General features: G+C 36.1%; 1 protein-coding gene across 1 annotated transcript in view; it reads right to left on the reverse strand.

Moving 5' to 3' along the window:
- The window catches only part of unc-45 (unc-45 myosin chaperone), an 80,388-nt gene that overhangs the window by 50,055 nt on the left and 3,042 nt on the right, over positions 1-27,291 (reverse strand). The window contains exons 2-10 of the mRNA XM_081756542.1: positions 26,832-26,948; positions 24,051-24,165; positions 20,433-20,608; positions 16,320-16,449; positions 14,776-14,906; positions 11,804-11,972; positions 8,152-8,310; positions 1,814-1,991; positions 862-1,024 (exon numbers count right to left, since the gene is read on the reverse strand). Coding sequence (XP_081612668.1) covers positions 862-1,024; positions 1,814-1,991; positions 8,152-8,310; positions 11,804-11,972; positions 14,776-14,906; positions 16,320-16,449; positions 20,433-20,608; positions 24,051-24,165; positions 26,832-26,948 — 1,338 coding nt within the window. The remainder of the gene's footprint in view (positions 1-861; positions 1,025-1,813; positions 1,992-8,151; positions 8,311-11,803; positions 11,973-14,775; positions 14,907-16,319; positions 16,450-20,432; positions 20,609-24,050; positions 24,166-26,831; positions 26,949-27,291) is intronic.

Below are 27,291 nucleotides of genomic sequence, written 5' to 3' on the forward strand. Positions count from 1 at the left end.
TGATGATGATGATGATGATGATGATGATGATGATGATGATGATGATGATGATGATGATGATGATGATGTTGTTGTTGTTGTTGTTGTTGTTGTTGTTGTTGTTGTTGTTGTTGTTGTTGTTGTTGTTGTTGTTGTTGTTGTTGTTGTTGTTGTTGTTGTTGAAGAAGAAGAAGGATATAATACGAATAATAGTAATCACAGTTTACTACTTCTGCTAACTGCAGTTAAGGACATCAGTGACAGATCATCAGACACAAGAACCCCTAACAACAAAACGGTCCGTATACTTTACAATTTGAATTGGGAACAAACGCTAGTCAATCAGAAATGAAAAATATGCTAGCCATTCTGTAGGGGTACGGTAAATGACCGAACATCATAGTTTGAACTGAGAACAAACGTTAGTCAATCAGGTAGGAAAATATGCTACGTAATCATTTGGTAGGGTTATGGTAAATGAGCGAATAGTATAGTTTGAACTGGTAAAAAATGCTAGTGAATCAGGTAGAAAAATATGCTAGTCATTCAGTAGAGGTGTGGTAAATGACTGAGAACAAACGCTATTCCATCAGTTACAAAAATATGATAGTGATTCAGTAGGGGTGTGGTAAATGAGCAAACAGTACAATCTGAACTGGGAACAAATGCTAGTCAATCAGGTATAATAATATGCTACTCATTCGCTAGGGGTATAGATAGAACAGTACAGTGGTTCTTTAACGAGTTTAAGAATGGCGATGAATCCTGAAAATAGTGTTTATACATGGATGTGGTTTATACAAAAGCACAACTCGACAAGGATGCGGATACCAGAAATATCCGCTGATAAGAAGTAAATGAGGATAACGAATAATACTATACCTGTTGTAAGACGTCATCTGTGTTGGCCATTACCAGAATCATCTCCAATATTCCTTCTCGTGCGATAATGGTGTTACCAACATCTAGTGGACCAAGCAACAGTGACGTTAATGCAACTGTCACACGAACTTTTGACTCAATGTCCGGAGTAATTAGTTTATCCCTATTAAGAGAAAAGAAAGAAAAAAAGATCATAACCGATTTATTATTATTATTATTATTGTGTGTGTGACTGTCAAATTTTTGGTTCCTTTAACATTTAACTAGAGGAAGGGCTGTGAGGAATATGGGATGAAAATAAACGTTACAAAGACAAAAGCCATGGTGATTGGAAGGAAAAGAAATGAAATCTTTCAGTTTTACGTCCCACGTTATGCCGGTTAGGCTAAAGGAGACGGTGATTATGAGAAATAAATGAAATGGTGGAATGAAGAAAATGGGAGAAAACGGGAGAATGGCCGATAGACCGATAGAATGGCCTGCACGCAGCCCCGATCTAATCCCATGCGACTTCTTCCTTTGAGGTTAGGCTAAGGAACAAGTGTACAAGTGAAAGCTATATGATATTAACAGTCTAGAACAAAACATCCGTGAAGTGTTTGCAAATGTTCTAGTTGAGATGCTAAGTAGAGCCATGGATTCTGTTCCTAAAAGATTCGAGAAGTGTGTGGAAAATGCGGGTGCATACGTTGAAATGTAACTTAATAACCAAATGGTACACCCTAATAATGTATTCAACGGAAATAAAACTATGATAGATTGTTTACTTTTTGAAATATTCATTGTTACAAATAGGTACTGACTTTACAACCACCCTGTATGTTAGATGATATTATGATACAAAACTAACAAAAGTGAACGTGGCTGGCGTGTTGTATTCAAAGAAACAACATAAAAAAATCACGAGCGGTACTTCTAGTGTTAATAAAGTTAAATTAACACGACAACTTACTTTATATAATCGTCCACATTTTCTAAGAATCGTTCCCTGGCCTTATCATAATACATATTCTCATATACTCGAGCTAGACAAACAGTCACAATGGTTCTAGTCGAAGGTGTGATTTCCATGGCTGATTCGTATTTGTATTCCTCCAGCTCACTCGAGACTTCCAGCAAGCGCTGAACACCTAAAAAAAATAGATAGAACATACTATAGTGGTACCATCACTCATAATAATAAATAAAAAAAAAAAACTTAATTTATTGATTTGGCAATCACTAATTCCTTGACTTTTTCAGGCCATGATTTACGAATTTTCAATTCTATATACAGTGTAAAAAAAAGAAGAAGAAAAAAAAGAAAAGAAAGAGCAACTATTGCCAACAGATGACGAGAAGAGCCCTAAAACAGGGGTGGCGGGGAAAGGTCAACGACACGGTCAAGTCCATTTTCGGTTTTTAAGGTGCGGTCTATACTTAGATGTCGTCTGCTATTCCGGGTAAAGTTATCTGTGTGCTATTCCGTGGTGTCATTTGAAACGCGCGTTGTGCTTTGTGTTTCGTGCTTAGTTTCGTTGTGTTTTTCGAATTAGTGTGTTTTAATATTATAATATACTGTGTTTTAGTGTAATGGCGAGCTCTAGGAAGAAAGGCGCGACTATTCATAGTGATTGTCGAGAAATAATAAGCAACATTGTTGAATTCTGTGACCGCGAATCAAGAGAGAAACATTGTTTAGTACCTCTTGGTCAAGCCACAAAACGTGCTTCTAGAGCTACAGGTTTGTCTGAATCAACTATAAAAAGAATTCGCAAGGAGTCTCTTACACGGAAAATGCATTCTCCGACACGAAAATTGATTTCTCCCGGTAAACACAGGAAAAGACCCGATCACAGAAATGTCATTGTAGACGATTTTGATTTGTGTGTTATAAGAAATGCTGTGATTGAAATGTACGTGTCAGATCACATTGTACCAACGTGTGCTAAGCTTTTAACTGTAGTGCGGCAAAAAATTCATTTTCCTTGGAAAATAGACTCACTGCGCAAGGTATTGAGACAGTGTGGTTTCATTTGGAAGAGATGTAACAATAGGAGAAAGGTGTTGATTGAAAGACCAGATATTGTAACGTGGAGGAGTAAATATTTAAGAGCTGTCAAGAGATATCGGGGAGAAAATCGCGCTCTGATATATCTTAATGAAACTGGAGTCGACAGCAACATTACAACAAAGAAGTGTTGGCAGTCAGACGATGTCGTGGGGGTCCATGCGAATGCTAGTTCTGCATATCGACTCATAGTTGTGCATGCAGGAAGCATTAATGGATTTGTGCCGAACGCGTGTCTTATATATAAGGCAGGTAGTAGTACAGGTGATTATCACGGTCAAATGAATGGTGAGAATTTCCAGAAGTGGGTTAGAGAAAAACTTATCCCAAATATTCCTCCTCAGTCTGTCATAGTAATGGATAACGCTCCTTACCATTCAGTACAAACAGAAAAAGTTCCTTCGGGCTATAGCTTGAAAACCGATATGCTCTCCTGGCTAAAATCTCGACAAATTAGCTGTGATGAAACCATGAGGAAGGCGGAATTAAACGCTATAATTCAAGCCAACAAACCTCGTGAGAAAACGTATCGTGTGGACAAATTACTTGAAGAACATGGCCATACAGTGCTTCGTCTTCCCCCGTACTCGTGTGATTTGAACCCGATAGAACTTTCGTGGGCCAAGGTGAAAAAATATATACGTGACCATAACACGACAGGGTCACTTTCATTCACAGCACTCCAGGAACTTACCTCAATTGCAATATCATCATGCACTTCAGAAGATTGGAAGGGTTTCTGTCAGCATGTCGAAAAAATAGAAAAACAGTATTGGGAGCGGGACGGCTTGATGGAAAATGAGGTAGAAAAAATTTTGATTTCGTTTGGAGGAACAGAAGATAGCGACAGTGAGCCGTCAGATGATTCGGATGGTGCATTCGAGGGTGAAACAGATGATGACAGTGACGAATTGGCACAGCCGTTATCACAGTAAAGGGTAAGTACCCTATTCATTTCGTTTTGTGTCTAATTTTTGTTATACTTGTTATACTTGCGTTGCAACGATATTCCTTGGTAAAACATGAAGGTGGACGTTAGGGATACGCACAAGACAGGATTTGAGGCTGTCTCGACTCGAAAATATGTCGTGAAAGTGATGTCTCGTCTCAAAAAATAAATATGTTTCTATTAGAAGCACTCTGTCTCGACTCGAATTTTTTGACGAAAATTCTGTCTCGTCTCGTCTCGAGCGAAACCCTAGTGGACGTTACTTAAATGGAATCGCAGGTATCACTATTCATCATCGACTCCGAAAAAACTGTGGAATCGACAGTATCATTTCTCTCTAGGGTATAAGTGACATTTGTACCAAGTTGATTGGAATTTCTCGAAACCAATGCTGGCACATGCACACATACACACACACATACACACGCGGATACATCATATGATCAAGAGGGGGGCTAGGCTGTATATAGTCTTCAAATTGTCCAGTAAAGGATAAAATCAACTGCCATTTATGCCGTGTAAATTTTGATGTAAAGGGGGAGCGTACTATAGCCTCTATAGTTCCCTTGGATCCGCCTATATGTGTATATATATACATATATACGATATATCAATCACTCATATTTGTAAAATACATATTTAAATATAGAACTTATACGTTGCGCGCAAGAAAACGAATGTATTAATTAGATAGCATGAGAACTCGTATAGGGAACGACTTGCCGAAACCCCCGTGCGAAAAGTGGGTGAGCCCATACCTACGTCACACTACTTCTGCTAGGGCTCTTCTCGTCATCCGTCCACTGTACATTTTTCTCGACCAGCGAGTTCCTTATATACTATGCATGTGCATGTATATAGCGTACGTATGTAGATAGAGAAGTTTCGCGAAACAAATTAATTTTATAAAATATCTACCCCCTAGTATACAGTTAAGCATGGTAAACGTCTAGTTCAATTATACTGAAAAGACTAGCCTTCGGCTAGCTGTGGGCTCCGCCTGCCAGACTCCTGTCTTTGCTCCGCCTATTGCCTCCTACCTCCTTTTTTTTTTTTTTTTTCCTATCTAAGAGGTAATAAGATTTCGTATCCCAGAAAACGAACATTTAAATAACATGGGAATTTCTTTATCCCCCTTTAGACTCCATAAAAACTAAAATTTTTATTGTGGGTTAGTCCCGGAAGACTACAATCATGCCAAATTTTATTATTCTAATCATGAAGGAAGTGTCTAAACATTTTGAGATGTAGAGAATGTCTCGTATAGATAACATGGGAAAGATTTTTCAGTTCCCAATAAGACCACTCGAAAGTTGAAAATTTTTATTTTTTGTGATGTAGTAAGATAACGCTAACAAAAACGTACAAGCATACCGAATTTAAAGTTTTTATTCCAATTCCAAGTACTTGAGACATGAGATTATAAATCCAAAAAAGGGCCTATTTCAATAATACAGAGAATTTCTTCATCCTCCCTTTAGACCTCCTAAAAATTAAAAATATTAACTTTTGCCAATTTTTCTGTGGGTTAGGTCCGAAAAGCTACATTCACGCCACATTTAATCATTGTAGCCCTACAGCAAGTGCCCAATAATTTTGGAGTGTAAAAGGTGTCCCATATAAATAACATGGGGAAGATTTTTCAGTTCCCCATAAAATAACTCTAAAGTTGGAAATTTTTATTTCTACTGATTTACTTAGGTAACGCTAACGAAAACGTATAATTATACCGAATTTCAAGTTTTTATTCTAATTTCAAGTACCTAAAACATAAGATTATAGGTTTAAAAAAAGCCCATTTAAATAACACGGAGAATTTCTTCATCCCATCTTTAGACCCCGTAAAAGTTAAAAATATTCACTTTTGGCAATTTTTCTGTCTGTTAGTCCTAAAAAAAACTAGTATCATGCCAAATTTCAACTTTCCACGTCAACCGGATGTACCCCTTTATTTTATGTCAGTTCATGTAGTTTTATATATAGTTATGATTAGGATAGGATTTGTGTTAAATGTAAATGGTCTGCTCTTGATTTACACGCACGATTTCCCATGTTGAATGCCCCCAAGAAATTTTCCATGTTGTTAGTATTTTGAAATGAGAGTTTCTCTAACGAATATTTTCTTTAAAACATTCGTATATACAAAAATCTGTGAGGATCAAAAGTTATTTGATATTTAAAACAAATTTATCAATTGTCTTTCTTTAAGATGATTTAAAGCTTAAATTGTGTTACGTAGCTGGCTAATCACATATTTAGGTATAGTACTCTAAATCAACTATAGGATCTATGGATAAACTATTTGAACAAGTAATGGAAAACTCTCAATAGATAATGTATGTAAAACATTCTCTATTGAGGGTTTTCCGTTATTTGTTTTTACATACACTTATTTCAAGCTGTTTTATAAATGAGTACATAATAGACTAGTAAATTTCTGTTTATTTACAGATAAATAATACCACATTTTATGGACAATTTGCTGGAAGTTATTTCTTCTTCATCCACATATCTCTAGCGGAAAACTAACAGCAGCCATTTAAGATGTCGCCTTGGAGTGTCAGTGTTGCAAATTCATATTTTAAAAAAATGAAATCTTTTTCAAGTTTTATGTCCCACGTTTATGCCGGTTAGGCTAAAGGAGACGGTGATGATGAGAAATGAAAGAAATGGTGGAATGAAGAAAGTGGAGGAAACGGGAGAACCCCGAGAAAACGCACGAGCACGGTCTTTTTCCACCACAAAGTCCACACGGCGCAAGCTGGGATCGAACCAGGGACCCTAAGCACCGGAGGTGAACGCTCTACCACTGATCCACTGAGCCTCCACCAATTCATATTTGTAACCAGATTGTGAATTTCATGATGATCTGTAGCAAACAATTTTTGTAGATTACCTAATAATGTATTTTTATAGATTAAAGTAGCTTTAAATGTATTTTGTAATATAATGTTTGTTATTAAAATTATTAATAATGTTATCCCACTCTTTGTCAATATTTCCTTTCCCAAGCTGAGAGTCGATTTTCTCAAATACAAGGTGATTATAATTAAAGTCCCACTTTCAAACCGCTGTTAAAAAAAGAACTACTGGTCAGAATGACTTCAAATTTGAACTAAATATACTTGAGAAAGGGGGAAACGGTATGGCATAAGAAAAAAAAAGTTCTAAAGTGTATCAACAGATGGCGTTGTGTGCGGCATATCGAAAGTGGATTCGACTTCCGAGTACGAGCTCCTTCGTGGCTAAGCGGTTAGTGTACTCGCCTTTGGCGTGGGAGACCCGGGTTCGATTCTCGTCGAGAGCTCATGTGATTCAGATTCCACGTTAATCAGTAGGTCCCGTCTCATATAGCCTCGCTTCTGAAAGGGACATTAAACTCAAAATCAACTTAACTCGACTTCCAAGTAACATTTTGAAGCGAAATACGACGGCTTTTTTATGAGTTGCATATTAAACCAACTGTACTGTTCAATGTGCATGATTTTTTCTGTTTCGTGACGGAAAAAGTGACTTCGAACTCATTCAATAGTTGTGGCACGGTTAATGGAGAGCCCATCCACCACGGCAAGGTCGTACCACATTGGATAGGAAAAATCGATTTTTAATTATCCATAGGAGAAAAACCGCATAAAAAGTACATAATAATTCGGATAATTAAAAGCCAACTTTTTCCATCCAATGTGGTACGACGTTGCCGTGGAGGATGGGCTTCCCATAAACAGTGCCACAACTGTTGAATGACTTGGAAGTATTTTTTTTCGCCACAAAACAGAAACAATCATGCACATTGAACAGTACAGTTGGTTTAATGTGCAACTCATGGCAAGTCCGTCGTATTTCGCTTGAAAATATCGCCTGTAGCCGAATCCACTTTCCTTATCCGCTTACAGCACCATCTATTGCTACAATTTGGAACTTTTTTCTTATGCCATACCGCTTCCCCCTTCTTCAAGTATATTCAGCTCAAATTTCAAGTCAGTCTAACCAGTGGTTCTTTTCTTTTTTTCTTTTTTTCCCACAGCATTTTGAAAGTGGAACTTTAATTATAATCACCCTGTACACTATTTTCAATTTTAGAAGTAGTACGGTGCAAGACACCGACAGTATTATTGTAATAATAATAATAATAATAATAATAATAATAATAATAATAATAATAATAATAATAATAATAATAATAATAATAAAGGATAAATTCTTTCTATGCCAAACAAAGAAAAATCCTTCATTCACTTCAATTGAGAATAACGCCACAAGCATTATGATTTTTCTTGAATATTAAACTCACCTTTAATCTCCACAAGTTTTTCTGCCCAGTCCAACGCCGTGTAATGAATGTTCTTTGTAAGCAACTCAATAATTGCATCTCGTGCCAGACCAGATATTGTACGACTGGTTGTACTAACAAGCAGAATTGTCAACAGAGTATCAATTTCTTTCTTATGTTCTGAAAAGAGAAAACAATTTCAATTCATGACCTTCCTTTTATCCGAGATGGAATGTTTGGTTCTTGTTGATGCAAAATGAGTACTTTGAAGAAAACATACCTTCAGTTTTAAAAATTGATTCATCTTAGCCTTGATTAACACACTTAATTAGCCTTAAGCCTTGACTTTTCTTTTTTTTAAATTAAAATTATTCCTCTTTAATTTGACTTTTTTAAAAACTTATTCCACTTAAGCCTTGTTTTTTAAAACATTCCTTTTTTAAGGTTGGTGTAAACGGACAGGTTTCGCCGATAAATGTCATTACAGTCTTATCTTTCTCATGTATTTTTATACTTTTTACGAAGATTTAAAATTTCTCTTCCAAATTTCAACGTAAAGACTTCAAATTTTTAGGGAAGGAACGTCATAAGCTATCGGAGGCAACAATCCGTGCCCATTATTTATTTAGAATTTTCTTCATTGTTGAAACAGTTCCATTGTTAAAAGTTTGGATATTCATTTCAATAATAAAACCATTTCAACAATGAAGAAAATTCTAAATAAAAAAAAAAAAAAATCGGCACAGATTCTTGCCTTCGATAGGTTATGAAATTCCTTCTCTAAGTCTGTAGGTCGAAATTTGTACGAGCATTCGTGAATTTTCGTGAAAGGTTAAATATACATAGAGATATATGAAGACTGTAGTGACATCTATCGGCAAAACTTGTCCCTTTAAACCAACCTTAATCCTTTATTTTTAAAAACTTTTTCTTCTTAAGCATTCATTTTCTAAACAGCATATTCCTCTTAAGATTTGATTTAGTAAAGAACGTATTTCTCTTAAATCCTGATTTTTTCAAGTAAGCCTTGCTGCTTTAAAACTTACTCTTCACATATGACATAAAACTAATTATAATGAATTTTCTGCCCTCTGCTTAACTCATTTGTGCTAACGAAATAAATTAAGCAACTATCGTACGAATAAAATGAAATGAAATGAAATCTTTAAGTTTTACGTTCCACAGTTAAGCCGGTTAGGCTAAAGGAGACGGTGATGATGAGAAATGAATGAAATGGTGGAATGAAGAAAGTGGGAGGAAACGGGAGAACCCCGAGAAAACCCACGAGCACGGTGTTTGTCCACCACAAAGTCCACACGGCACGAGCTGGGATCGAACCAGGAACCCCAAGAACCGGAGGTGAACGCTCTACCACTGAGCCACCGCGCCCCCGTACGAATAAATTATTCAAAAACAAATATTATTCCGTTTGAAATATTATTACAAATAGTATGATAGAAGTAATGTATTAACACAAAATATATATAGAGTAACTTAGTGCTAACGAAAAGAAAGAGGTTCATATAGATCATTTTCGACAAAAAGACTAAATTGATATAAACTATAACACACACAGAGTAAAAAAAAGTGACTGGCTGGAAAGAGGCTCAAACCCGAGACCTCTGGAATACCGTGGTGATGCGTTAACCACTACGCAGCTATATAGGATTTGGTGTGTAAAATTAAAAAAAAAAAAAAAATCGTTCTTTCCTTCTTTCATTAGTACAGAGCGTTCAAAAAGTTTCTATACACCTGAATCGTGGCAAGTCAAAGTCGCATTCAAAGTCACATGAAATAAAATTTTATGCGAAGTTTTGCAACACTGCTATATTATCGCCTTGCCTGAAGTTCCTTTCTTAGATTCCAGTCGGCAAAGTGACGTTGAAGTGATTCTTGCATCTAGTTAGCGGTCTCTGAAACAATGGTGTTAACTTTGGAACAACGAATATTCCTGGTTGAACATGTGTTCCGTGAACAAGGTGAGTACAAACAGACAGTCAAAGATAAGTATGCAGCTAGAATTCTGTTTATAAAGGGAACCCTACACGCTACAAGAACTCGAAACAGCTATTCGAGATTTTGCTCATAGCATTCCACATGAACAACTTGTGAGAGTATTTGAGAACAAGAAGAGACGTGTGCAAACATGTTTGGAGGCTCATGGGGGACATTTCCAACATTTGCTGTGAAAATGTGTGTGTACATGCTACGCCCTGTACATAGTCCTTTTATGGCATAAAATATAAAAAAATTTGAGTAAAATAATTTTCTCGTTGCTTTGAATATGTGACAATTCAGGTGTATAGAGACTTTTTGAACGCTCTGTATATATGAAATAAAAAGGTTCCCGGTATATGAACACAGGATTGTCCAATCACAGCAGCGGTCTGTGGTACAACCACGTGGTTCAAGATGAGAGCATCGACCTCAAGAGTGAGTAGCTGTTCTGGGAAGAGTACTAAGTGGCATAGTGGTTAACGCGTCAGCACGATACGCCGGAGGTTCCGGGTTTGAGTCCTGGTCCAGTTAGTCACTTTTTCACTCTGTGTGTTTTAGAATTCGGTAACAATTCGGTTCTTTCCTCGTTTCATTAGAATATATGATATAAACTGTATTAAAACTTATCACGTATAGTTTATAATAAGTTACCAACAGATATAAAAAAATATACAATCAACCTCGGTAATTAAAAAAGAAATTAAATACTTCTGAAAACGACATGTAGAAGAATAAATTTCTTAAGTTACAAATGTAGATCATACTAGATTAGAGGACTAATGCGTTAAGAGCATGACATATCAAAAATAATACAAAATTTACCGTGTTTCTTTTGCTTGTTTTTCATAAGTGAAAGGAGATAATGAAATGCAACTTACCACAATCATAGATAATGTCATTCTACAACAGAAAATACGAACCTCATGAATTTTCAGTGTTGCCGTCCATAGAAATTACAGTCTTGCCAGAGTAATAATTCTCGCAAAATCTACGTTAAGGCAGCGACTAGAGAAACGAACTCAACTGCATTTTATTACGTATCACGTTGTCTAGGAATCCTGTGAACTACTTTTTAAATAATAGTTGTATTTAGTTTGTAATAAACAAAACAGTTTTAACATACAGTTATTAAAATTAAATAATAATGTTATTTAAAAAGTAGTTCACTGGATACCAATATTGCATGATACGTAACATACAGTTGAATCAATTGCTTGTCAAATGAAGTTGAGTTCGTTCCTCAAGTCGCTGCCTTAACTTAGATTTTGGGGAAAATGTTATTCTGGCAACACTGTAATTTCTATGGATGGCAACACTGAACATTTTCCAGGTTCATATTTTCTGTTGTAGAATAACATTATCTATGATTGTGGTAAGTTGTATTCATTATCTCCTTATGAATAAACAAGTAAAAGAAAAATGGTAAATTTTGTTATTTTTGGTATGTCAGGCTCCCAAAATGGAAAATGTCTGTAATAATAATAAAAAATACTGAAACCCTGTTTTGATCAATCAGCGAACACGACAATTTAATGGAAGTTGAAGCTGTCCAGTAATACCCGCGAAGGTATGTGAATCTTTTTCTTTCTTTGATGTTGACAGAGCGTACAAAGCATTTAATATTATAAATAAACAAATAAAAAAAAAAAAAAGAAAGAAATATCCGGAAAATTACCTTCACACATCTCCTTTTTCGGTTTACTATCAGGTTTGTTATCCATTCCACTCAAACTGTTGAGAATGGTCTGCATACAATATTGCGACGCATTCACTTGCTCCTCGCTCTGGCAATTCAAAATATCTATGAACCACGGAATTCCAAGTTCCTGCATTACAAGCTTCGTCTGAAAGAAAGATGGAACATAACACCACTAATAAAAACGAACAAAATAAAAAAAAATGAAAATGAAATGAAGTATTTTAGTTTGACGTCCCACAATTATACCCTTTAAGATGGGTTGCCACGTTAGAAGAACTTGTAGCTGTCATTAAAAAAAAAAAAAAAAAAAAATCTTGAAACCCTACCATATTCACCATGTACACATAGTCTTGAAAGAGTCATAAAACATTTTTTACCATCTTGCAAGGAGTCGAACAGTGTGCAACATTCTGGGGCGTCTTGCTTCCTACCTGCTATCGCCCTCCTGCTGACATAAAGGAAAAACCAGTTTCGCCGCTTCCTAAACAACGGATTCTTTTGGACAGGGAGGGGAAGTGCGCCAAAATACACGTTTTTAATGAGGAGGTTCACTGTTTGTCCACTACAGTGAAGTGCTGCATGTGTGGAGACACCTTTCTTGCTTTCAAGAAGTTGTAACGTCTAAAGAGTAAATAGAAAGATCGGGTTGCAAGGTTATTTTTTTATGACAGCTACAAGTTCATGCAAAATGGAAACGTGTCTTCAGGCTAAGGGAGACGGATGATTAAGGCAAGTGAATGATGATGGACGAAATGATAGAATGAGAATGTAGGAGGAAACAGGAGTACCATGAGAAAACCCACGGACAAACTTACTTGGTCGGGGATCGAAACAGGGACTCTCGCACCAGAAGTTAGCGCTGCACCATTGAGCCACGGTGATCCCCTAAAAACGAACAAGTATGTAATGATGTAACTTTTCGTAACGTACGACAGAATTTATGCAAGCTGAAATTAAATAAAGTAAAACAGCAACACAATGTGGCGTAGGGAGTGGAAGACTACACATCTCTAGTGTAAGTAGCCCCTCGTTGGAACTGAGACCATACAAATTTCTAGAAGATAACAGCGTATGCGGGAGCGCGGTGCCTCAGTGGTAGAGCGTTCACCACCGGTGCTTGGAGTCCCTGGTTCGATCCCAGCTCGCGTCGTGTGGACTTTGTGGTGGACAAACACCGTGCTCGTGGGTTTTCTCGGAGTTCTCCCGTTTCCTCCCACTTTCTTTATCCCATCATTTCATTCATTTCTCATCATCACCGTCTCCTTTAGCCTAACCGGCATAAACGTGGGACGTAAAACTTAAAAGATTTCATTTCATATATAACACCGTATCAGTTTTTTTTTTTTTTTTTTGGTTACTCCGTTTCCTCGAACACACTAATTTCACCGATTCTTCCATCATCATTGTCTTTTCCCTTAATCATCCATCTTTTTTAACCGAATGGGAATGAGTATGGAAAAGTAATTTGTAAACACACACTTTTATTTACAGCATCTAATATTTAATGTATTACTAATTGTGTTGTTTCGATGTTCCCCGACACCCTCCTCAGCATATGTGGCTAACTCCTCTCGCTTATTAGAATTTTGCCTTGCTATTTCGTGTGCACGATAAACAATGATGAGGTAAAAAAATTGTTAGAACAGAGTTCCGCAAACTCGACTCCCGATATCTCGACATTCCGTGTAACTCTTCAATCATTTTTTAAAATTTTTTTTAATAGCTAAATGACCTCCGCAGATCAAAGAGAATATTATCTTTAAAATAATGTGTGATGTATTAATGCCTAAACTGTAATAATTTCTAACATCGCCTATACACCGCAAACGATGTAAGTACATTTTAATTATTGCAATATTGTAATTACGATACATATTCATATACAGTGGACTCTTTTTAATTCGACGTCCAAGGGGACACGAAAAAACTTCGAATTATCCAACAACATTCATTTTCATTTATATAACAACAAACAAACCAAAGTACTGTGCATCTAAAACATATTCATATGGTGTAGATTTTACCTTTAGAGCAGCTTATTATTTGCGTGATCGAATAACGCAAACTAACAGTAGACATTGACTCTATATGATTGCAACTACGTGTACAATGGAAAATATATTTACGTACAACACTACGACACACATTGAGTAGCCCAAACTATTAAACACCAGTAACAATTTGAATATTCTGTTCTCCTTTTAAGAAGTCGTAAATCTCATTTAGTAAAATTTGATTGTTTTTGTACGGTCAATAAATCTTGAATTTCATGTATTGCGTGGAATACAATATCAATAACATTTGGTTGACTTTATCAATAATTTATCGTAAATTTTCAATCAATTCTGAAACAAGATGAGACTGGCACATGTTATCTATCTTTACTTCTTCCCCAATTCACCTTCATCTTTATCATTACATAGATTTTCTATTTATCTTTTGTGTTACTCTTCCCTATGGCTGCATCTGGATAACTGAAAACACATTAAAACTGTATTTCTCTGTTTACATCTGTCCAACATTAAAAATTTTCAACTGTATTTACTTCGAATTATCCAAAACATAGGTTCAAAAGTTCGATTTATCCACGATTTTTTACTACTGTTTTCAATACAGTTTTCAAGGGGAATGGACTTCTGTTCGAATTATCCAATATTTCGAATTATCCAAGTTCGAATTAACGAGACTCCACTGTATATGAATGTCCATGTGTTTTCTTATTCTGTTCTAAAGCCTCCTCTCTCACCATGACTTTTAGCAGTTACAACAGCAAATTCTACTATAGTCTATCTCCCATTTTGTTTTAGCAATCAAGCACCTATCAGCAAATTATACTACGGTGAATCTCCCTCGTTAAGTCTGAGTTTTACCATTCAATAGATATGACAGAATTAGCTAATCCCTACGACCTAGATGAGTCTCAACATGAACATTATTAAGGAACTTACCCTGGACACATTATTTTTACAAATTTCACCAATAATTCTCACAGCTGGCAAGAAGATATCTTTATTCTTCTCAACTTTTAAAAGTTTGTTAATTTTCTGAATAACGCCTTCTTTCACCATGACTTCAGCTCCTAAAAGGAAGAATAAATACGTAAATAAATCTATAAATAGATAATATAAAAATGTTGAACATGTTTCGTTCATCTTCAAAGTACCTAAATAATAAATTAATTAATTAATTACAGAAAAGATAAAAAAAGAAACGGAATATTGCAGTGAATCATAGTTAATACAAACTTCTAACTGGTACATTATTTTATTAATTTAATAAATCGGTGATTCCTGACAGGTATGTCAAGCAACTCCATGAGGTAAAACGCGAAATTTTAGTATTTTAAAAATACAGGGTGTATGAAAAGGACTTTACAACTTTAAGAACTCATATTTGATTTATTCATTTATGTTACAGACATAGTTTTGGTGTCATTTTGTAGCAAAATATATCAAGTTTTGACTCATGTAGTATACTAGTTCATAAACAAGCCACCGCAAGCGCTAGCGTCAGTTGGAATAAAGATGGCTGCCTTTACTGGTCTCGAGCGTGCTACCTGTGCGTTTTGGTTTGAAGAATCCAAGTCTGCGATAACTGAGCAACGTAATTTTCGTACAAAGTATAGTAAAGATCCCCCCAGTAAGGCTACTATTTATCAGCGGCATAAGTGTTTTATTGAAACTGGATGTTCGGTGAGGCACAGCAAATCTTCAGGTCGTCCCCGTACGTCTGAAGACGTTGTAGGGCAAGTGAGACAAAGCTTTTGTGAATAGTCCTATAAAATCAACCTGGCCTGCTTCTCGACAGCTGAGCGTCCCACACATGATAGTTGGGCGTGTGTTGAGAAAACGGTTGCATCTCAAACCATACAAATTACAAATCGTGCAACAATTAAAAGACACGCCTGACATGCTGTAGCGGGTTTGGGAAGAAATCAACTTCAGATGGGATGTGTAGTGTATCACCAATTGAAGCCACATTAAACCTCTTTAGGTGTAAGGTTTTTTTTTTTTTTTTTTTTATTTTATTTTATTTTAAAGGTGTATTTTCCTACAAAATGACACCAAAACCATGTCTGTAAGATAAATGAATAAGTCAATACGAAATGAAATTAAATTTTTAAGTTTTACATCCCACAGTTAAGCTGACCAGACTGAAGGTGACAGTGATGAAAACAATGAATGAAATAGTGAAATGAAAAAAGTGAGAAGAAACAGGAGAACCCCAAAAAAAAAAACCACGCACACGGTGTTTGTCCACCACAAAGTTCACTTGGCACGAGCTCGAATCGCACTACAGACCCCAGGCACCAGAGATGAACTCTCTACCACTGGACCACATTTATTTCCGAAAGGGAAGTGAACATTTAATTTTGCGACTTTATGACAAGACGTTAAACGCAAAATTTACTCGGATGGACAAAAATACGTATATTGCTGACAAAATAACACTTTTTTTAATTCACAATGTTATCTGCACAAAGAAAACTTACCGGCTTTCTCCTTCGCCAACACTAACAGATTATTCATGGCCGTTTCTCGCTTCTCTTTGTCGGCGGCAATGTCAAAAGCGTAGTTGAACATCGAGGTCACTTTGTTCTGGGTCTGTGCATTTTGCCGTAGCTGGAAGAAAATAACATTACGAATTAGTTAACATTACTTAAGATATATGTATCTTTATTTTTATGGAATTAACACACATATATATACATACATACATACATACATCAGAAAACAAAGAAAAAAAGGTGTAGAAATTGGAAAAAAGACTAGGGGACAGAACAGAACAAATAATCAGACAATTTATTAAGTCTTGTGCTAAACGCTTTTGCGATGTATGGTGATTACTTGGAAAGGGTTCTTCAGTGTGAAATGGCGATACCAAAACTAGTGTTCTGAAGATCTGGGAAAAAAAAAAACGGAAATTTTGGGTTTAAAAAAAAGTTTTTTACAGTTATTTTCCCTGAGCGTGAAAAAAATGCCTTAAAAGTTGGCAAAATTTTAAATTTTCGAATATTTTACTATATTATGCATTTAAAACGAAAGCTATTTTATATTTACTAGTTTACAGTTAAGATCATTGAGTACTTATGTTTCTTGTATTAGAATACGGAAATTTTGTGGCAACAAATATATGTTCACCACTCATTCACTTGAAAGTTAGCACCGTGACAGAATGGACTTACAGCTACGAAAGAAACTAAAACATAATCCTAGTTAGATTAATTAATATAAACGCATTTAAATTATCTTAAGCAATCTTATGAAGTTCTCGCTTGATAGCAGGGAAGTGTTAAAACAATGAGTTTTATAATTAAGGAGAAATGAAATTAAATGATATCTTTAGGTTTTACGTCTCACGTTTATACCAGCTAGGATAAAGGAGACGGTGATGAGAAATGAACGAAATAGTGGAATGAATAAAGTGGGAGGAAACGGAAGAACCTCGAAAAAACCCACGCACACGGTGTTTGTCCACCACAAAGCTCACTTAGCCCGAGTCGGGATCGAATCAAGGACCCATGCACCAGAGGTAAACGCTCTACCACTAAGCCAACGCGGCCCCTTATAATTACCGCAACCCCTGTAAGTAGTTATATGTTTTAGTGTATGAGTATTAGTGAAATTTACCTACTGCTCTTTCTTCTAAAAAGTAATTTGGTTAAAATTAACAAAACTTCACCAGATCAAAGAGCATATTAAGAACTTAGTTTCATTCAAGAGACCTATTTGTTGCAACAGAAACGCTTCATGATGGTAGACTTGTATGTAACTGTAAAAGTTCTGTAATTAATGCACATCCAAGAATAAACGACTAAAAAGCACATAAAGGAAATGAGTGCAGACTATTATTTTTTTAAAAGTAACTCCAATATTTTTATTTTCGAGTGCTTCTTTTTTTTTTTTTTTTTTTTTAATATTCGCAATATTGACATTTCTCAACTTACATTTTTCACGAGTTCAAAAAAAATATAAATAAAAAAAAAGTTCAAATACTAGTAAAATTAACCTAATACAAACACTTTTGTTATTTTCCCAATTTTTAAAAATTTTTTGGAAACAGGTTCAAAATTTCCGGAAATTTTATGACACTAAGCAAGCCAGTCTGACAGTATTAATTCTGAATTTAGGTTTGAAGTTGGTAATTTTTTATATATAACCACCCATTTCTTCTTCACTTTGATAAAAGTTCTGTGCAAGGGAAAAGAAAATGGAAGTGCTAAATTACAGAGGGTGTTTCAAAATTAATATCAGGGTTTAAGGCTTTATAGTATTTATTACATTTAACATACAATTATATATAATACATCAAATGAAAGAGCAGCTCAAACAGTTTTTGCTACAAGTGTTCAATTTGAGCACCATTCGTCAAACGACGCACATCGAGTCGATAGGCCCATAAACTTTCCGCCGGGATATGGCACAAAACATATTCAATTTAGGGGAGTTTCGTTGTAACTGTATCATCTCGTGGGGATTTGCTGTCTCCCAGATACGAACATTATGAGTATTCACATCGCCACTTAGATGAAATGTCGATTCATCACTGAAGACGACACGATCCAGGGAGTCTTCATCGTCTTGCAGTAACATTTCATTTCCAACGTTAGCACGTAAACCATTGTCTGTAGGCTTTAGAGTTTGTGGTAACTGCAAACGATAAGGATGTAGTTGTAAGCGTCTCCTTAAAATTCTCCAGTGACAGCTGCACTGTAATTACAGATTCAGTCTTTGCAAAATGTAAAATACAAAAAGCTTTCTGTTTACAAGTCGGCATCTTTGCTATTAGCGCTTTCTAACGGCAGACAGTGGAAATAGTGCATGTGCATCCGTGCGTACAAAACTGAGTTACTCTTTCATTTGATGTATTGTTTATAATTGTAAGTTAATTGTAATAAATACTACGAAGCCGTAAAACCCCGATGTTCATTTTGAAATGTGTTTGGAGAAATCTACAACCACTTTCTGTTTGAATATTAACCTACATATTGCAAAAACGATAAGAAATTGATGAAGTGGCTTTTTAATGAGGTTTCAGTCTCCCCAGAATAAGCACCGTCTGTGACCTTATTCCTGTATTACAACTGAAGTTATACATCTACTACTTCTGTACGACTACTTTCAGTACTGAGTTTGCATAGGTTAGAATTCTACCGTCTCTGCCCTTATCACTGTATTACAATTGAAAGTTACAGATCTACTACGAGTGGAGAATCAAATAAAAACCTTAAAAATGCAATCAAATGCCGTAAAGTTGGACGACTGCTTCGATACGTGGCGGTAACATGCCTTGAGTTGCACTTAATTACCGACAGGCGGCAGGGTGTTCCTAGAGGAACGACGAACGCGGCAGCGTCAGTATCAAAATGGCCTCTCCACTGTACACATGCACCGCATTAGAACAGCGTTCGGTGATCCGGTTTTTGAGCAGTGAAGGTGTGGAACCAATTGAAATTCATCGAAGGAGAGCGACAAAGTATGGTGATTGTTTGTCCCTGCAGTAAGTATACGAGTGGTGTAGAAAGATTAAAAGCGCCGTAACATCTGAGGAAGATGTTCCTCGACCGGGACAGGCTCACCGCCTAGTGACCGGTGAAAACATTGTATTAGCGAAACAGCTTGTAAAGGAAAACAGGCGTATTACGCTGAAAGAAATCGTGACAATCATGAATATTAGCTTTGGTTCTGCTCAACACATTGTGCATAATGTTCTGCATTTCAATAAGGTGTCTGCAAAATGGGTCCCACGTCAGTTGACTGGAGAATGAAAAGATCGTTGCGTGGACACCTGAGAAGAACTCAACGCCGATTGTGATGCACTTGTGGACAGAATTGTTACAGGCGATGAGACCTGGGGTCACTATTATCAATCAGAAAACAAAAATCGAGCAAGGAATGGCGACATAGCTCTTCGCTGAAACCAAAAAGTTCCGCACTCAACCGTCAGCAGAAAAGGTCATTCTCAATCTCTTCTGGAATGCAAAGGGAGTAATTTTGGTACAGTACATGGAAATAGAAGTGATAGTAACCAGTGTCTCGTAGTCAAACCTGCTGAAAAATCAACTTCGCCCTGCAATCAGGCGTAAACGACGAGGATTTCTGTTCTCAAGTGTCCTACTACATGACAACGTCTGACCGCATGCTGACCGTTTGACCGTTGAGACTATCGATGATTCAAATTTAAGTGTCTCATTCCTCCACCCTATTCACCAGACCTTGCCACCAGTGACTTTCAGGTGTTTTGGACCACCCAAAGAAGCGATGAGAGGCAAGCATTTCAATAGTGATGAAGAGGTGAAAAATACTGTGCACGAGTGGCTAAAATCTCGACCCAAATAACTCTTCCAACGAGGTATCCATGCAATTTCGAAGCGGTGAAATACTTGCATACAACATAAAGGGGACTACGTTGAAAAATAAGAGGTAATATTTCCTTTTCAGTGTTGCATTCTACAATGTATTGCACTTTTAAGGTTTTCATTTGATCCTTCCTCGTATTTCTGTACGATCACTTTCAGTATTGAGCTCGCACAGTTTACAAGTCTAACGTAGTTTGACAGTGTATAACGAAACTCATTTGTTGTTGTTATTATTATTTTACCTACCCTTTCTTGAACTATTTCATGTAATCTGGCCAAGATAGGCTGTATGGCTTTATTTCCTGGGTCAACAGAGTGGATTTGCCTGGCATCTCGGTAAGCTTCTTCAAATCGCTCCAGGGCTTCCAAAGCCTGGCATCGCCGGAATAAAGCCTTTGGGTCGTTTGGTGAGATATCCAAAGCTGCAAAAAAATGACGAAATCCAACAGCATTTATAAAATTAAACATTTTCAAAGTTTTTCTACATCAATTACGTTCATTACGATGGAGCTTGTAAATGACAGCTCGTTTCGAAAGTACAATAATAATAAAAAAAAAAAAATAATAATAATAAATAAATAAATTTAAAAAAAAGCCATCCAATTCTTTAAAAAGCTCCGTATCCTTAGGCATAAAGCTGAAGTACATCAAACAATATTACAAATGGAACACCAGAAAATGAATTTTAAAAGAGTCTAGTTTACCAATAACAATAACTAGGGGCACGAGTTTTTCGCACTAAGAATTTGAAAATTTCGCGTTTCGTTTTCCATATTTCACGTTTTATCGCATTTTCCAAATAAAGTTTCTGTAGCTCTTGTGGAAAAGATATTCCCTAACATTTTCACAATTGTTCCGTTATTTATAGATCAAAAAACAAAATACACTAAAAATTTCACTTATATATATATATTTTTTTTAAATCAAACAACGAAAATCGGTAAACCTACTATGAGTAGAAAAGTTTTGCTGTCTTCTGAAAACACATAGGCACAAGTTACATTTAAGCATTAAACACAAGCATGTTACATGTTTCCACATTTTCCTCCTTCATCGTTGTATGTTTGTCACTTATTACTAGTCCATACTTGGAAAATAACCTCTCACATTTGGCATTGCTTGTTGGACCACACATATGTAAGTGCATATACAACAAATTTCAAACAATCATCACTTCGGAACTTTTCTCCATTCAAAAACATTCACTTGACTGCACTTCCCAGACGAATCATTTGTCAAGAGTTTATAGGCCACTTTGTAAAACTCAAATACGGAAAGAGCTCCTCTGTGGCTAAGCGGTTAGCGTAGGCGCCTTTGGCGTAGGAGACCCGGGTTTGATTCCCGGCGGAAGCTCATATGGTTCCGATTTCACATTAATCAGTAGGTGCAGTCTCATATAGCCTCGCTGCTGAAAGGGACGTTAAACTCATGATCAATTCCATCAGCTCTAAATACGGTACTTCATAATCAGATGCAAGCATCTTTTTTAAATAAAAGCAAAGCTTTAAAAAAAAAAAAAAACCTTCCTTAACGAAACTATATGCAATTACAGAAGGATCAAATAGCTTTCCCATTTTTTTTAAAGTAATGAAAATGCATTTTTAAATTTAGTGTTATTTCGCGTATTGTTAGAAATTTCGCCCAAAACTGCCAATTTCGCATTTTATCGCGCAACGGAAACCAATGAAAATACACATAGAATATCATAAAACGTCAAGAAACTTAAAATTACTTAATTCTGAAGCATTTCATTTTATCGCGCATTGCGAAAAACTCGTGCCTATACCAATAACGCTTTATTTAACGTATTAACTGTGACCGTGTGACCATCCAGAAGTGACAAAATAAAAATCTCGGAGAATTATTCGATGGATCAGGATAAACTTTGGCCAGGTTGTGGAAAGTCAAAAGTTACGAACCGAGTATGCTGATGGAGATGATATTCAAACCGGAAGTGGTAGAAATCAACCATTTCCGGTTCCAACGCTAATCACTATAGTAAAAATGGTAATATACAGCGAAAAGCGGTTACCTACAACATCTCGAGAACACATATAATCTTCACCTTTAACCCTCTAATAAAACCAGAGGTGACAGATATTTGCTACAACTTCCGGTTTCAATATTGATCTGTACTGAGCAAAAACAATAGGAGATAACGAGAAATGGTGTTCTGGAATTGATTTAGGATTCTGAGAATAGGTACCATCTATTCAAACCAGAAGAGGTAAAAAATCAACTACTTCCGGTTTTAACGTTGACCGCTCTAGAGTAAAAGCAGTACAGAAGCGTTTACTTCAATCAATTAAGGGTCTTAGGAATATACCCCCATCTCTACTCTAGTCTTTCTACTAAAACCGGAAGTGGAAGAAATATACTAACTGAGAAAATAGCACGTCATAGAAACCAAAATTCTTTGCGTGGTGTAGACGTGGCACAGGTACTTGTTACATTTTAGAACGCTTGCACCCAAAGAACAATCGTTTTCATAAAATGATTCTATTTTCGTACGAGTGACTTAACCTGTTAAAAATAACCAAAGGAAAAAAAGGGTTAAACATCTCGGGTAAACTCTTCGAAGATATAATAAAGAAGGTAAATATACATTACAACTTTTTAAATAGTATATAAACTGTATAAATTACTTTATTTAAGTAAATAACTTTTAAACTGGAGTAAAAAGAAATGAAATCTTTTAGTTTAACGTCCCACGATTATACTCTTTAGCCTAGGAAGACGGATGATTAAGGCAAATGAAAAATGATGGAAGAATTGGTGATAGTGTTGCCAGATTGGTCTACATGTAGCGGACGATTTTTTAAAGTGGCCTCGCTACCGAAATTTCGAATTTCGAATTAGGCGTCACGCTACTTTTAATTACCTGCAGGCTATAACTCTTAAGGATACGCTATTTTTTTTTTCATTTTTATATATGAAATCACTAATTTTTAGTTTTATATAATACAATAAAAGATTTGTTTATTGACTATTCTATTTACAATGAACAATAGTTCTAGAAAAACTAACATGTTCAATACTAGTTTAATTCTTGTTTTAGTACTTTTTAATTTCCAGATCTGACAACACTAGATTTTTGTTGAGTTTACGCTGTTGCACTATCACTGACAGTGTTGCTGTCTCAGTTAATGCCTTGGCCTAATAGTTATGGAGAGGTGTGTAAACATGAACATCGCAAATTTAATTGTGTTACTCTTTTGTCCATATTAACATAATCAATAAGTGAAGTTGCAATAAATCTTCAAAAATTCATGGCTCCCAGATAAGGAATTTAGCAAATAAACTAAAGAAGTGAGAAATAACAATGAATGAACATACTGTAAATGTTGTAAAATGTATTTCAGGGCCCACAAAACTGACTTAAGCAAACATGTCTCCTTGAAAATCAGAAAAGTCGCCCATTTTATATTATCACCATACAACTTGCCCGTTCATTGCTCACTGCATTCCTCTTGCAGCTGACGTAGTATGGAGTTTGTCTTAAAACAATATACCGAAACTGCTGTCGCCGCCTGGTCATTGCCAACCCAGACATCTGGTGTCTTTTGATATCTGATACTTATATTTGAGCTACAAATAGTTCAAATCCGCTACTTTTGGAGCACAACCTCGCTACCTTTTTAATCTTCAGATCTGTCAACACTGATTGGTGGGATGAGAATGCGGCAGGAAATGGAAGTGCCCTGAGAAAACCCACGGACACGGTGTTGTCCACCACAAACTTACTTGGGCAGGGATTCTACAAATCACAGGTGAGAGTTCTACCACTGTCCACCGTGACCTCATTAAACTGAAGTCTAACTATAGCGAAGACGAACAAGGAAAAATAGAAAAATTAAGCCTTACCTTTCGTGCAATCATCAATTGCTTTGTCGTAGGCATTTGTTTTTAGATGAGCTGCTGCACGATTTTTGAAGTAAATAGCTTTGTCATTGTTATCCTCCTTTGTTAATTTTATAGCCTGTAATAATAATAATAATAATAATAATAATAATAATAATAATAATAAAACTTTATTAGTGCATTGGGAACAGCTGAAAGCAAAACTACAGCACTTGATCGTATAATTCAAAGTTATTACTTTATACTAGAAATATACTAAGAAAACAATAGAAAATCTTGCTAATTAGATACAAAATGAATGAATAACAAGATAAAATCTGACAACATTGTAGTATGACAGAAAATTTGGTTAGAGGAAAAGTATTGTTTATTTTTGTATACTATTGATATATTTTAAACTCTTGTAGTTTAATGATAAACAAAGAGTGAAAAAGTGAATGACTGGAAAGGTACTCGAACCAGGGATCTTCGGCATGCCACGTCTTTCTGTTAATCACTACGCTAACCAGTCCGCTTCTTACAAGGAACCCGAGGTATCTGTCGGAGCCCGATTTTCATGAAACTTTGTATCTAAAGAGAGTGCCTCGAAAACCTCGCACAGCAAAAACTGTAGCTGCGTTGGGACACTAGGGCTCGAGAAAGAAGAAAAATGAAACGCCTGCATATTAAGGACATGGTTAGAAAATGCACGTTTTTCTTTAAAACTGATTATTGTATCGATACCAAATGAGCATACACGGATACAAGATGGTAGATATGATCTGTTAAAAGTGATAAAAAAAGAACATTCGCCATCTTGAAAGATGCCATGTTGAAGTAAATGAGAAGAGGGTAATACGATGCATCATTTTGAATGTAAATAGGCGCAAAAACCTGTTGATGAAGTCTGTTGTGGGATTACATTATTCCTGTGCTTTTGGTAGAGTTGTTTAAGTACAAGATAAGCAAATTGTATCTCGTAACACTCGAACAGATGTAGGGTTTGGAGCGCTATGGGTGGAATCAGTGTAACTAGGAAAACAGAGCGAAATATAATTTTAGCACTACGTTATTTGTGTCAGAGACAACATGTAATTGGTGTGGATGGAGTGATATGACGTGTTCAATCTACATAATAATGCCATGGTTGGCATACACTTGTAACTATTTATTATATTTCCATTAATTCGAACAGAAATCAGAAACAGAATATATATACTACGTGGCCCCGCGTAGCGTACTCGCTAACGCTCTCGCCTTTGGTGCGAGCGGTCCCGGGTTCGATTCTCGGTGGGGGCACTCGGTCGAAAAAGTGTAACAGCTTTTTCAGGCCAGCCACTTTGAATGAGGTTTTCCTGGGTTTTCCTCATTTACACCAGGCAAATGCCGGGGTGGTAACTTATAGGTCCCAGGCCGCTTCCTTCCTTCCCCAATTCTTTCTGACTTCCCTCTCCCCGGATAGTGTGCTCGCCGAGGGACGTGACGGGCTAAATGGTCATGAGATGCCGAGAGTCCAGAAATCTAAATCCTAAATCGTATACGTATATACTACAAACGTATATAGTATAGTGTGAACAGTATATTGGAACGGAAATGCGATAAGTCTATTTATGAAAGAGTTACAATTGTTCTCATATTGGTTACCCAAAGATATTTCCTTTTGTAGGGAGCACTCATCACTGAAGAAGGTTCAGTGACTGAACATCACGTCACAAAATGTTTATGATGCAGTTGAAGTGCCTGCAAGTTGTTCGTTCTGTCCCTTTTTTTTATAATGGTGTGGAACGAAAAAATATTCAAAACATAAGTCAGCTGAACAATAAATGCACCTGATAAAAGCAAGACTCTCACGTTCGCAAAGCACAACTACCTGTAGTTACAATGTAGTTTGATAGCACCAGTTTATTACATTTGTGAATACATACTACTCATTATATCAATTATGAAATTATTATTATGAAGATTGAACACGTCATATTAACGTATCCACACTAATTACATGTTGTCTCTGACACAAATCACTTAGTCCTCATTCTTCTGCCTCTGGAAGCCAACTTATGTGTCACAAGTCGTTCAAATTCAACAATGACAAAAGGTTAAGGCTTCCGGGCTTACTAGCTGAATTGGACACAACATCGATAGATGGCACTGTATACCTACATTCACCGTACTTTTTGATCACACATTGCATTCTATTTAAAAAAAAAAATGCAAAAAATTCTATAGTCATAACTAACTAACTAACTCTATGGCCTATGGAACCCGGAGTTCACAAAAGCTCTCCACTGACTTCTATCCTTAGCTAATTGCATCCAGTTTGTACTTTGTATTCCTATCTCTGCGAGATCCATCTTAATATTGTCCTCCCATCTGCGCCTAGGTCTTCCTAATGGTCGTTTTCCTATGGGTCTACCAGTCAAGACTTTGAAAGCGTTTCTACTTTCTTCCATTCTAGCTACATGACCGGCCCACCTAAGCCTCCTAGAATTGACGACCCTAACAATGTTGGGTAAACCGTATAAACTATGTAGTTCCTCGTTATGAAGCTTCCGCCATTCTCCATTCTCGTTCCTCTTGGGTCCGAATATTCTTCTCAGGATTCTGTTCTCAAATACTTTCAGTCTATGTTCTTCTCTCAGAGTAAGCGACCATGTTTCACAACCATACAGAACAACAGGCATGATTATCGTTTTATATATTTTAAGCTTCAAATTCCTCGACAGAATTCGCGACGACAAGAGATTTTCAACCGAATAGTAACACGAATTCCCTGCTTTTAGTCGACATTTAATTCTATAGTCATACCTTTGTATAACATGTAATGGCTTTCTCCCAATCTCCAATCTTAAATGCTTCATTTCCCTCTTCTTTCAATCGGAGGGCTTCATCAGTAGGAATCTCAACAACGTTCTCTTTCGTCATCTACAATAAATAAAACCAGATTAGTATTTTAATTTATTATTGTTTTATTATTGAGAAATTGATACAAGAGCATTATTATATAAGCACGAAAAGAAAGAACCTTTTCTGATATGAATTGAAATTTTAGTAATAATTATTTATAATACACACACAGAGACTTCGTCAAAAAATGAATACATAACTTAACAGATGCTATCTGCATATACGTAAATAATTTACGCACCTTGTGTATAACTTTCAATCTAATAACTGGCATTTCATTTAGAGATTTTTTTTTTCAACGAACTTAAAAAATTTGTTACTGAATTCTCTATGTCTGTGTGTAAGAGTGTGTTTGTTATTT

Source organism: Thermobia domestica, chromosome 4 (assembly GCF_964235325.1).
Source record: "Thermobia domestica chromosome 4, izTheDome1.hap1.1, whole genome shotgun sequence".
NCBI lineage: Eukaryota > Metazoa > Arthropoda > Insecta > Zygentoma > Lepismatidae > Thermobia > Thermobia domestica.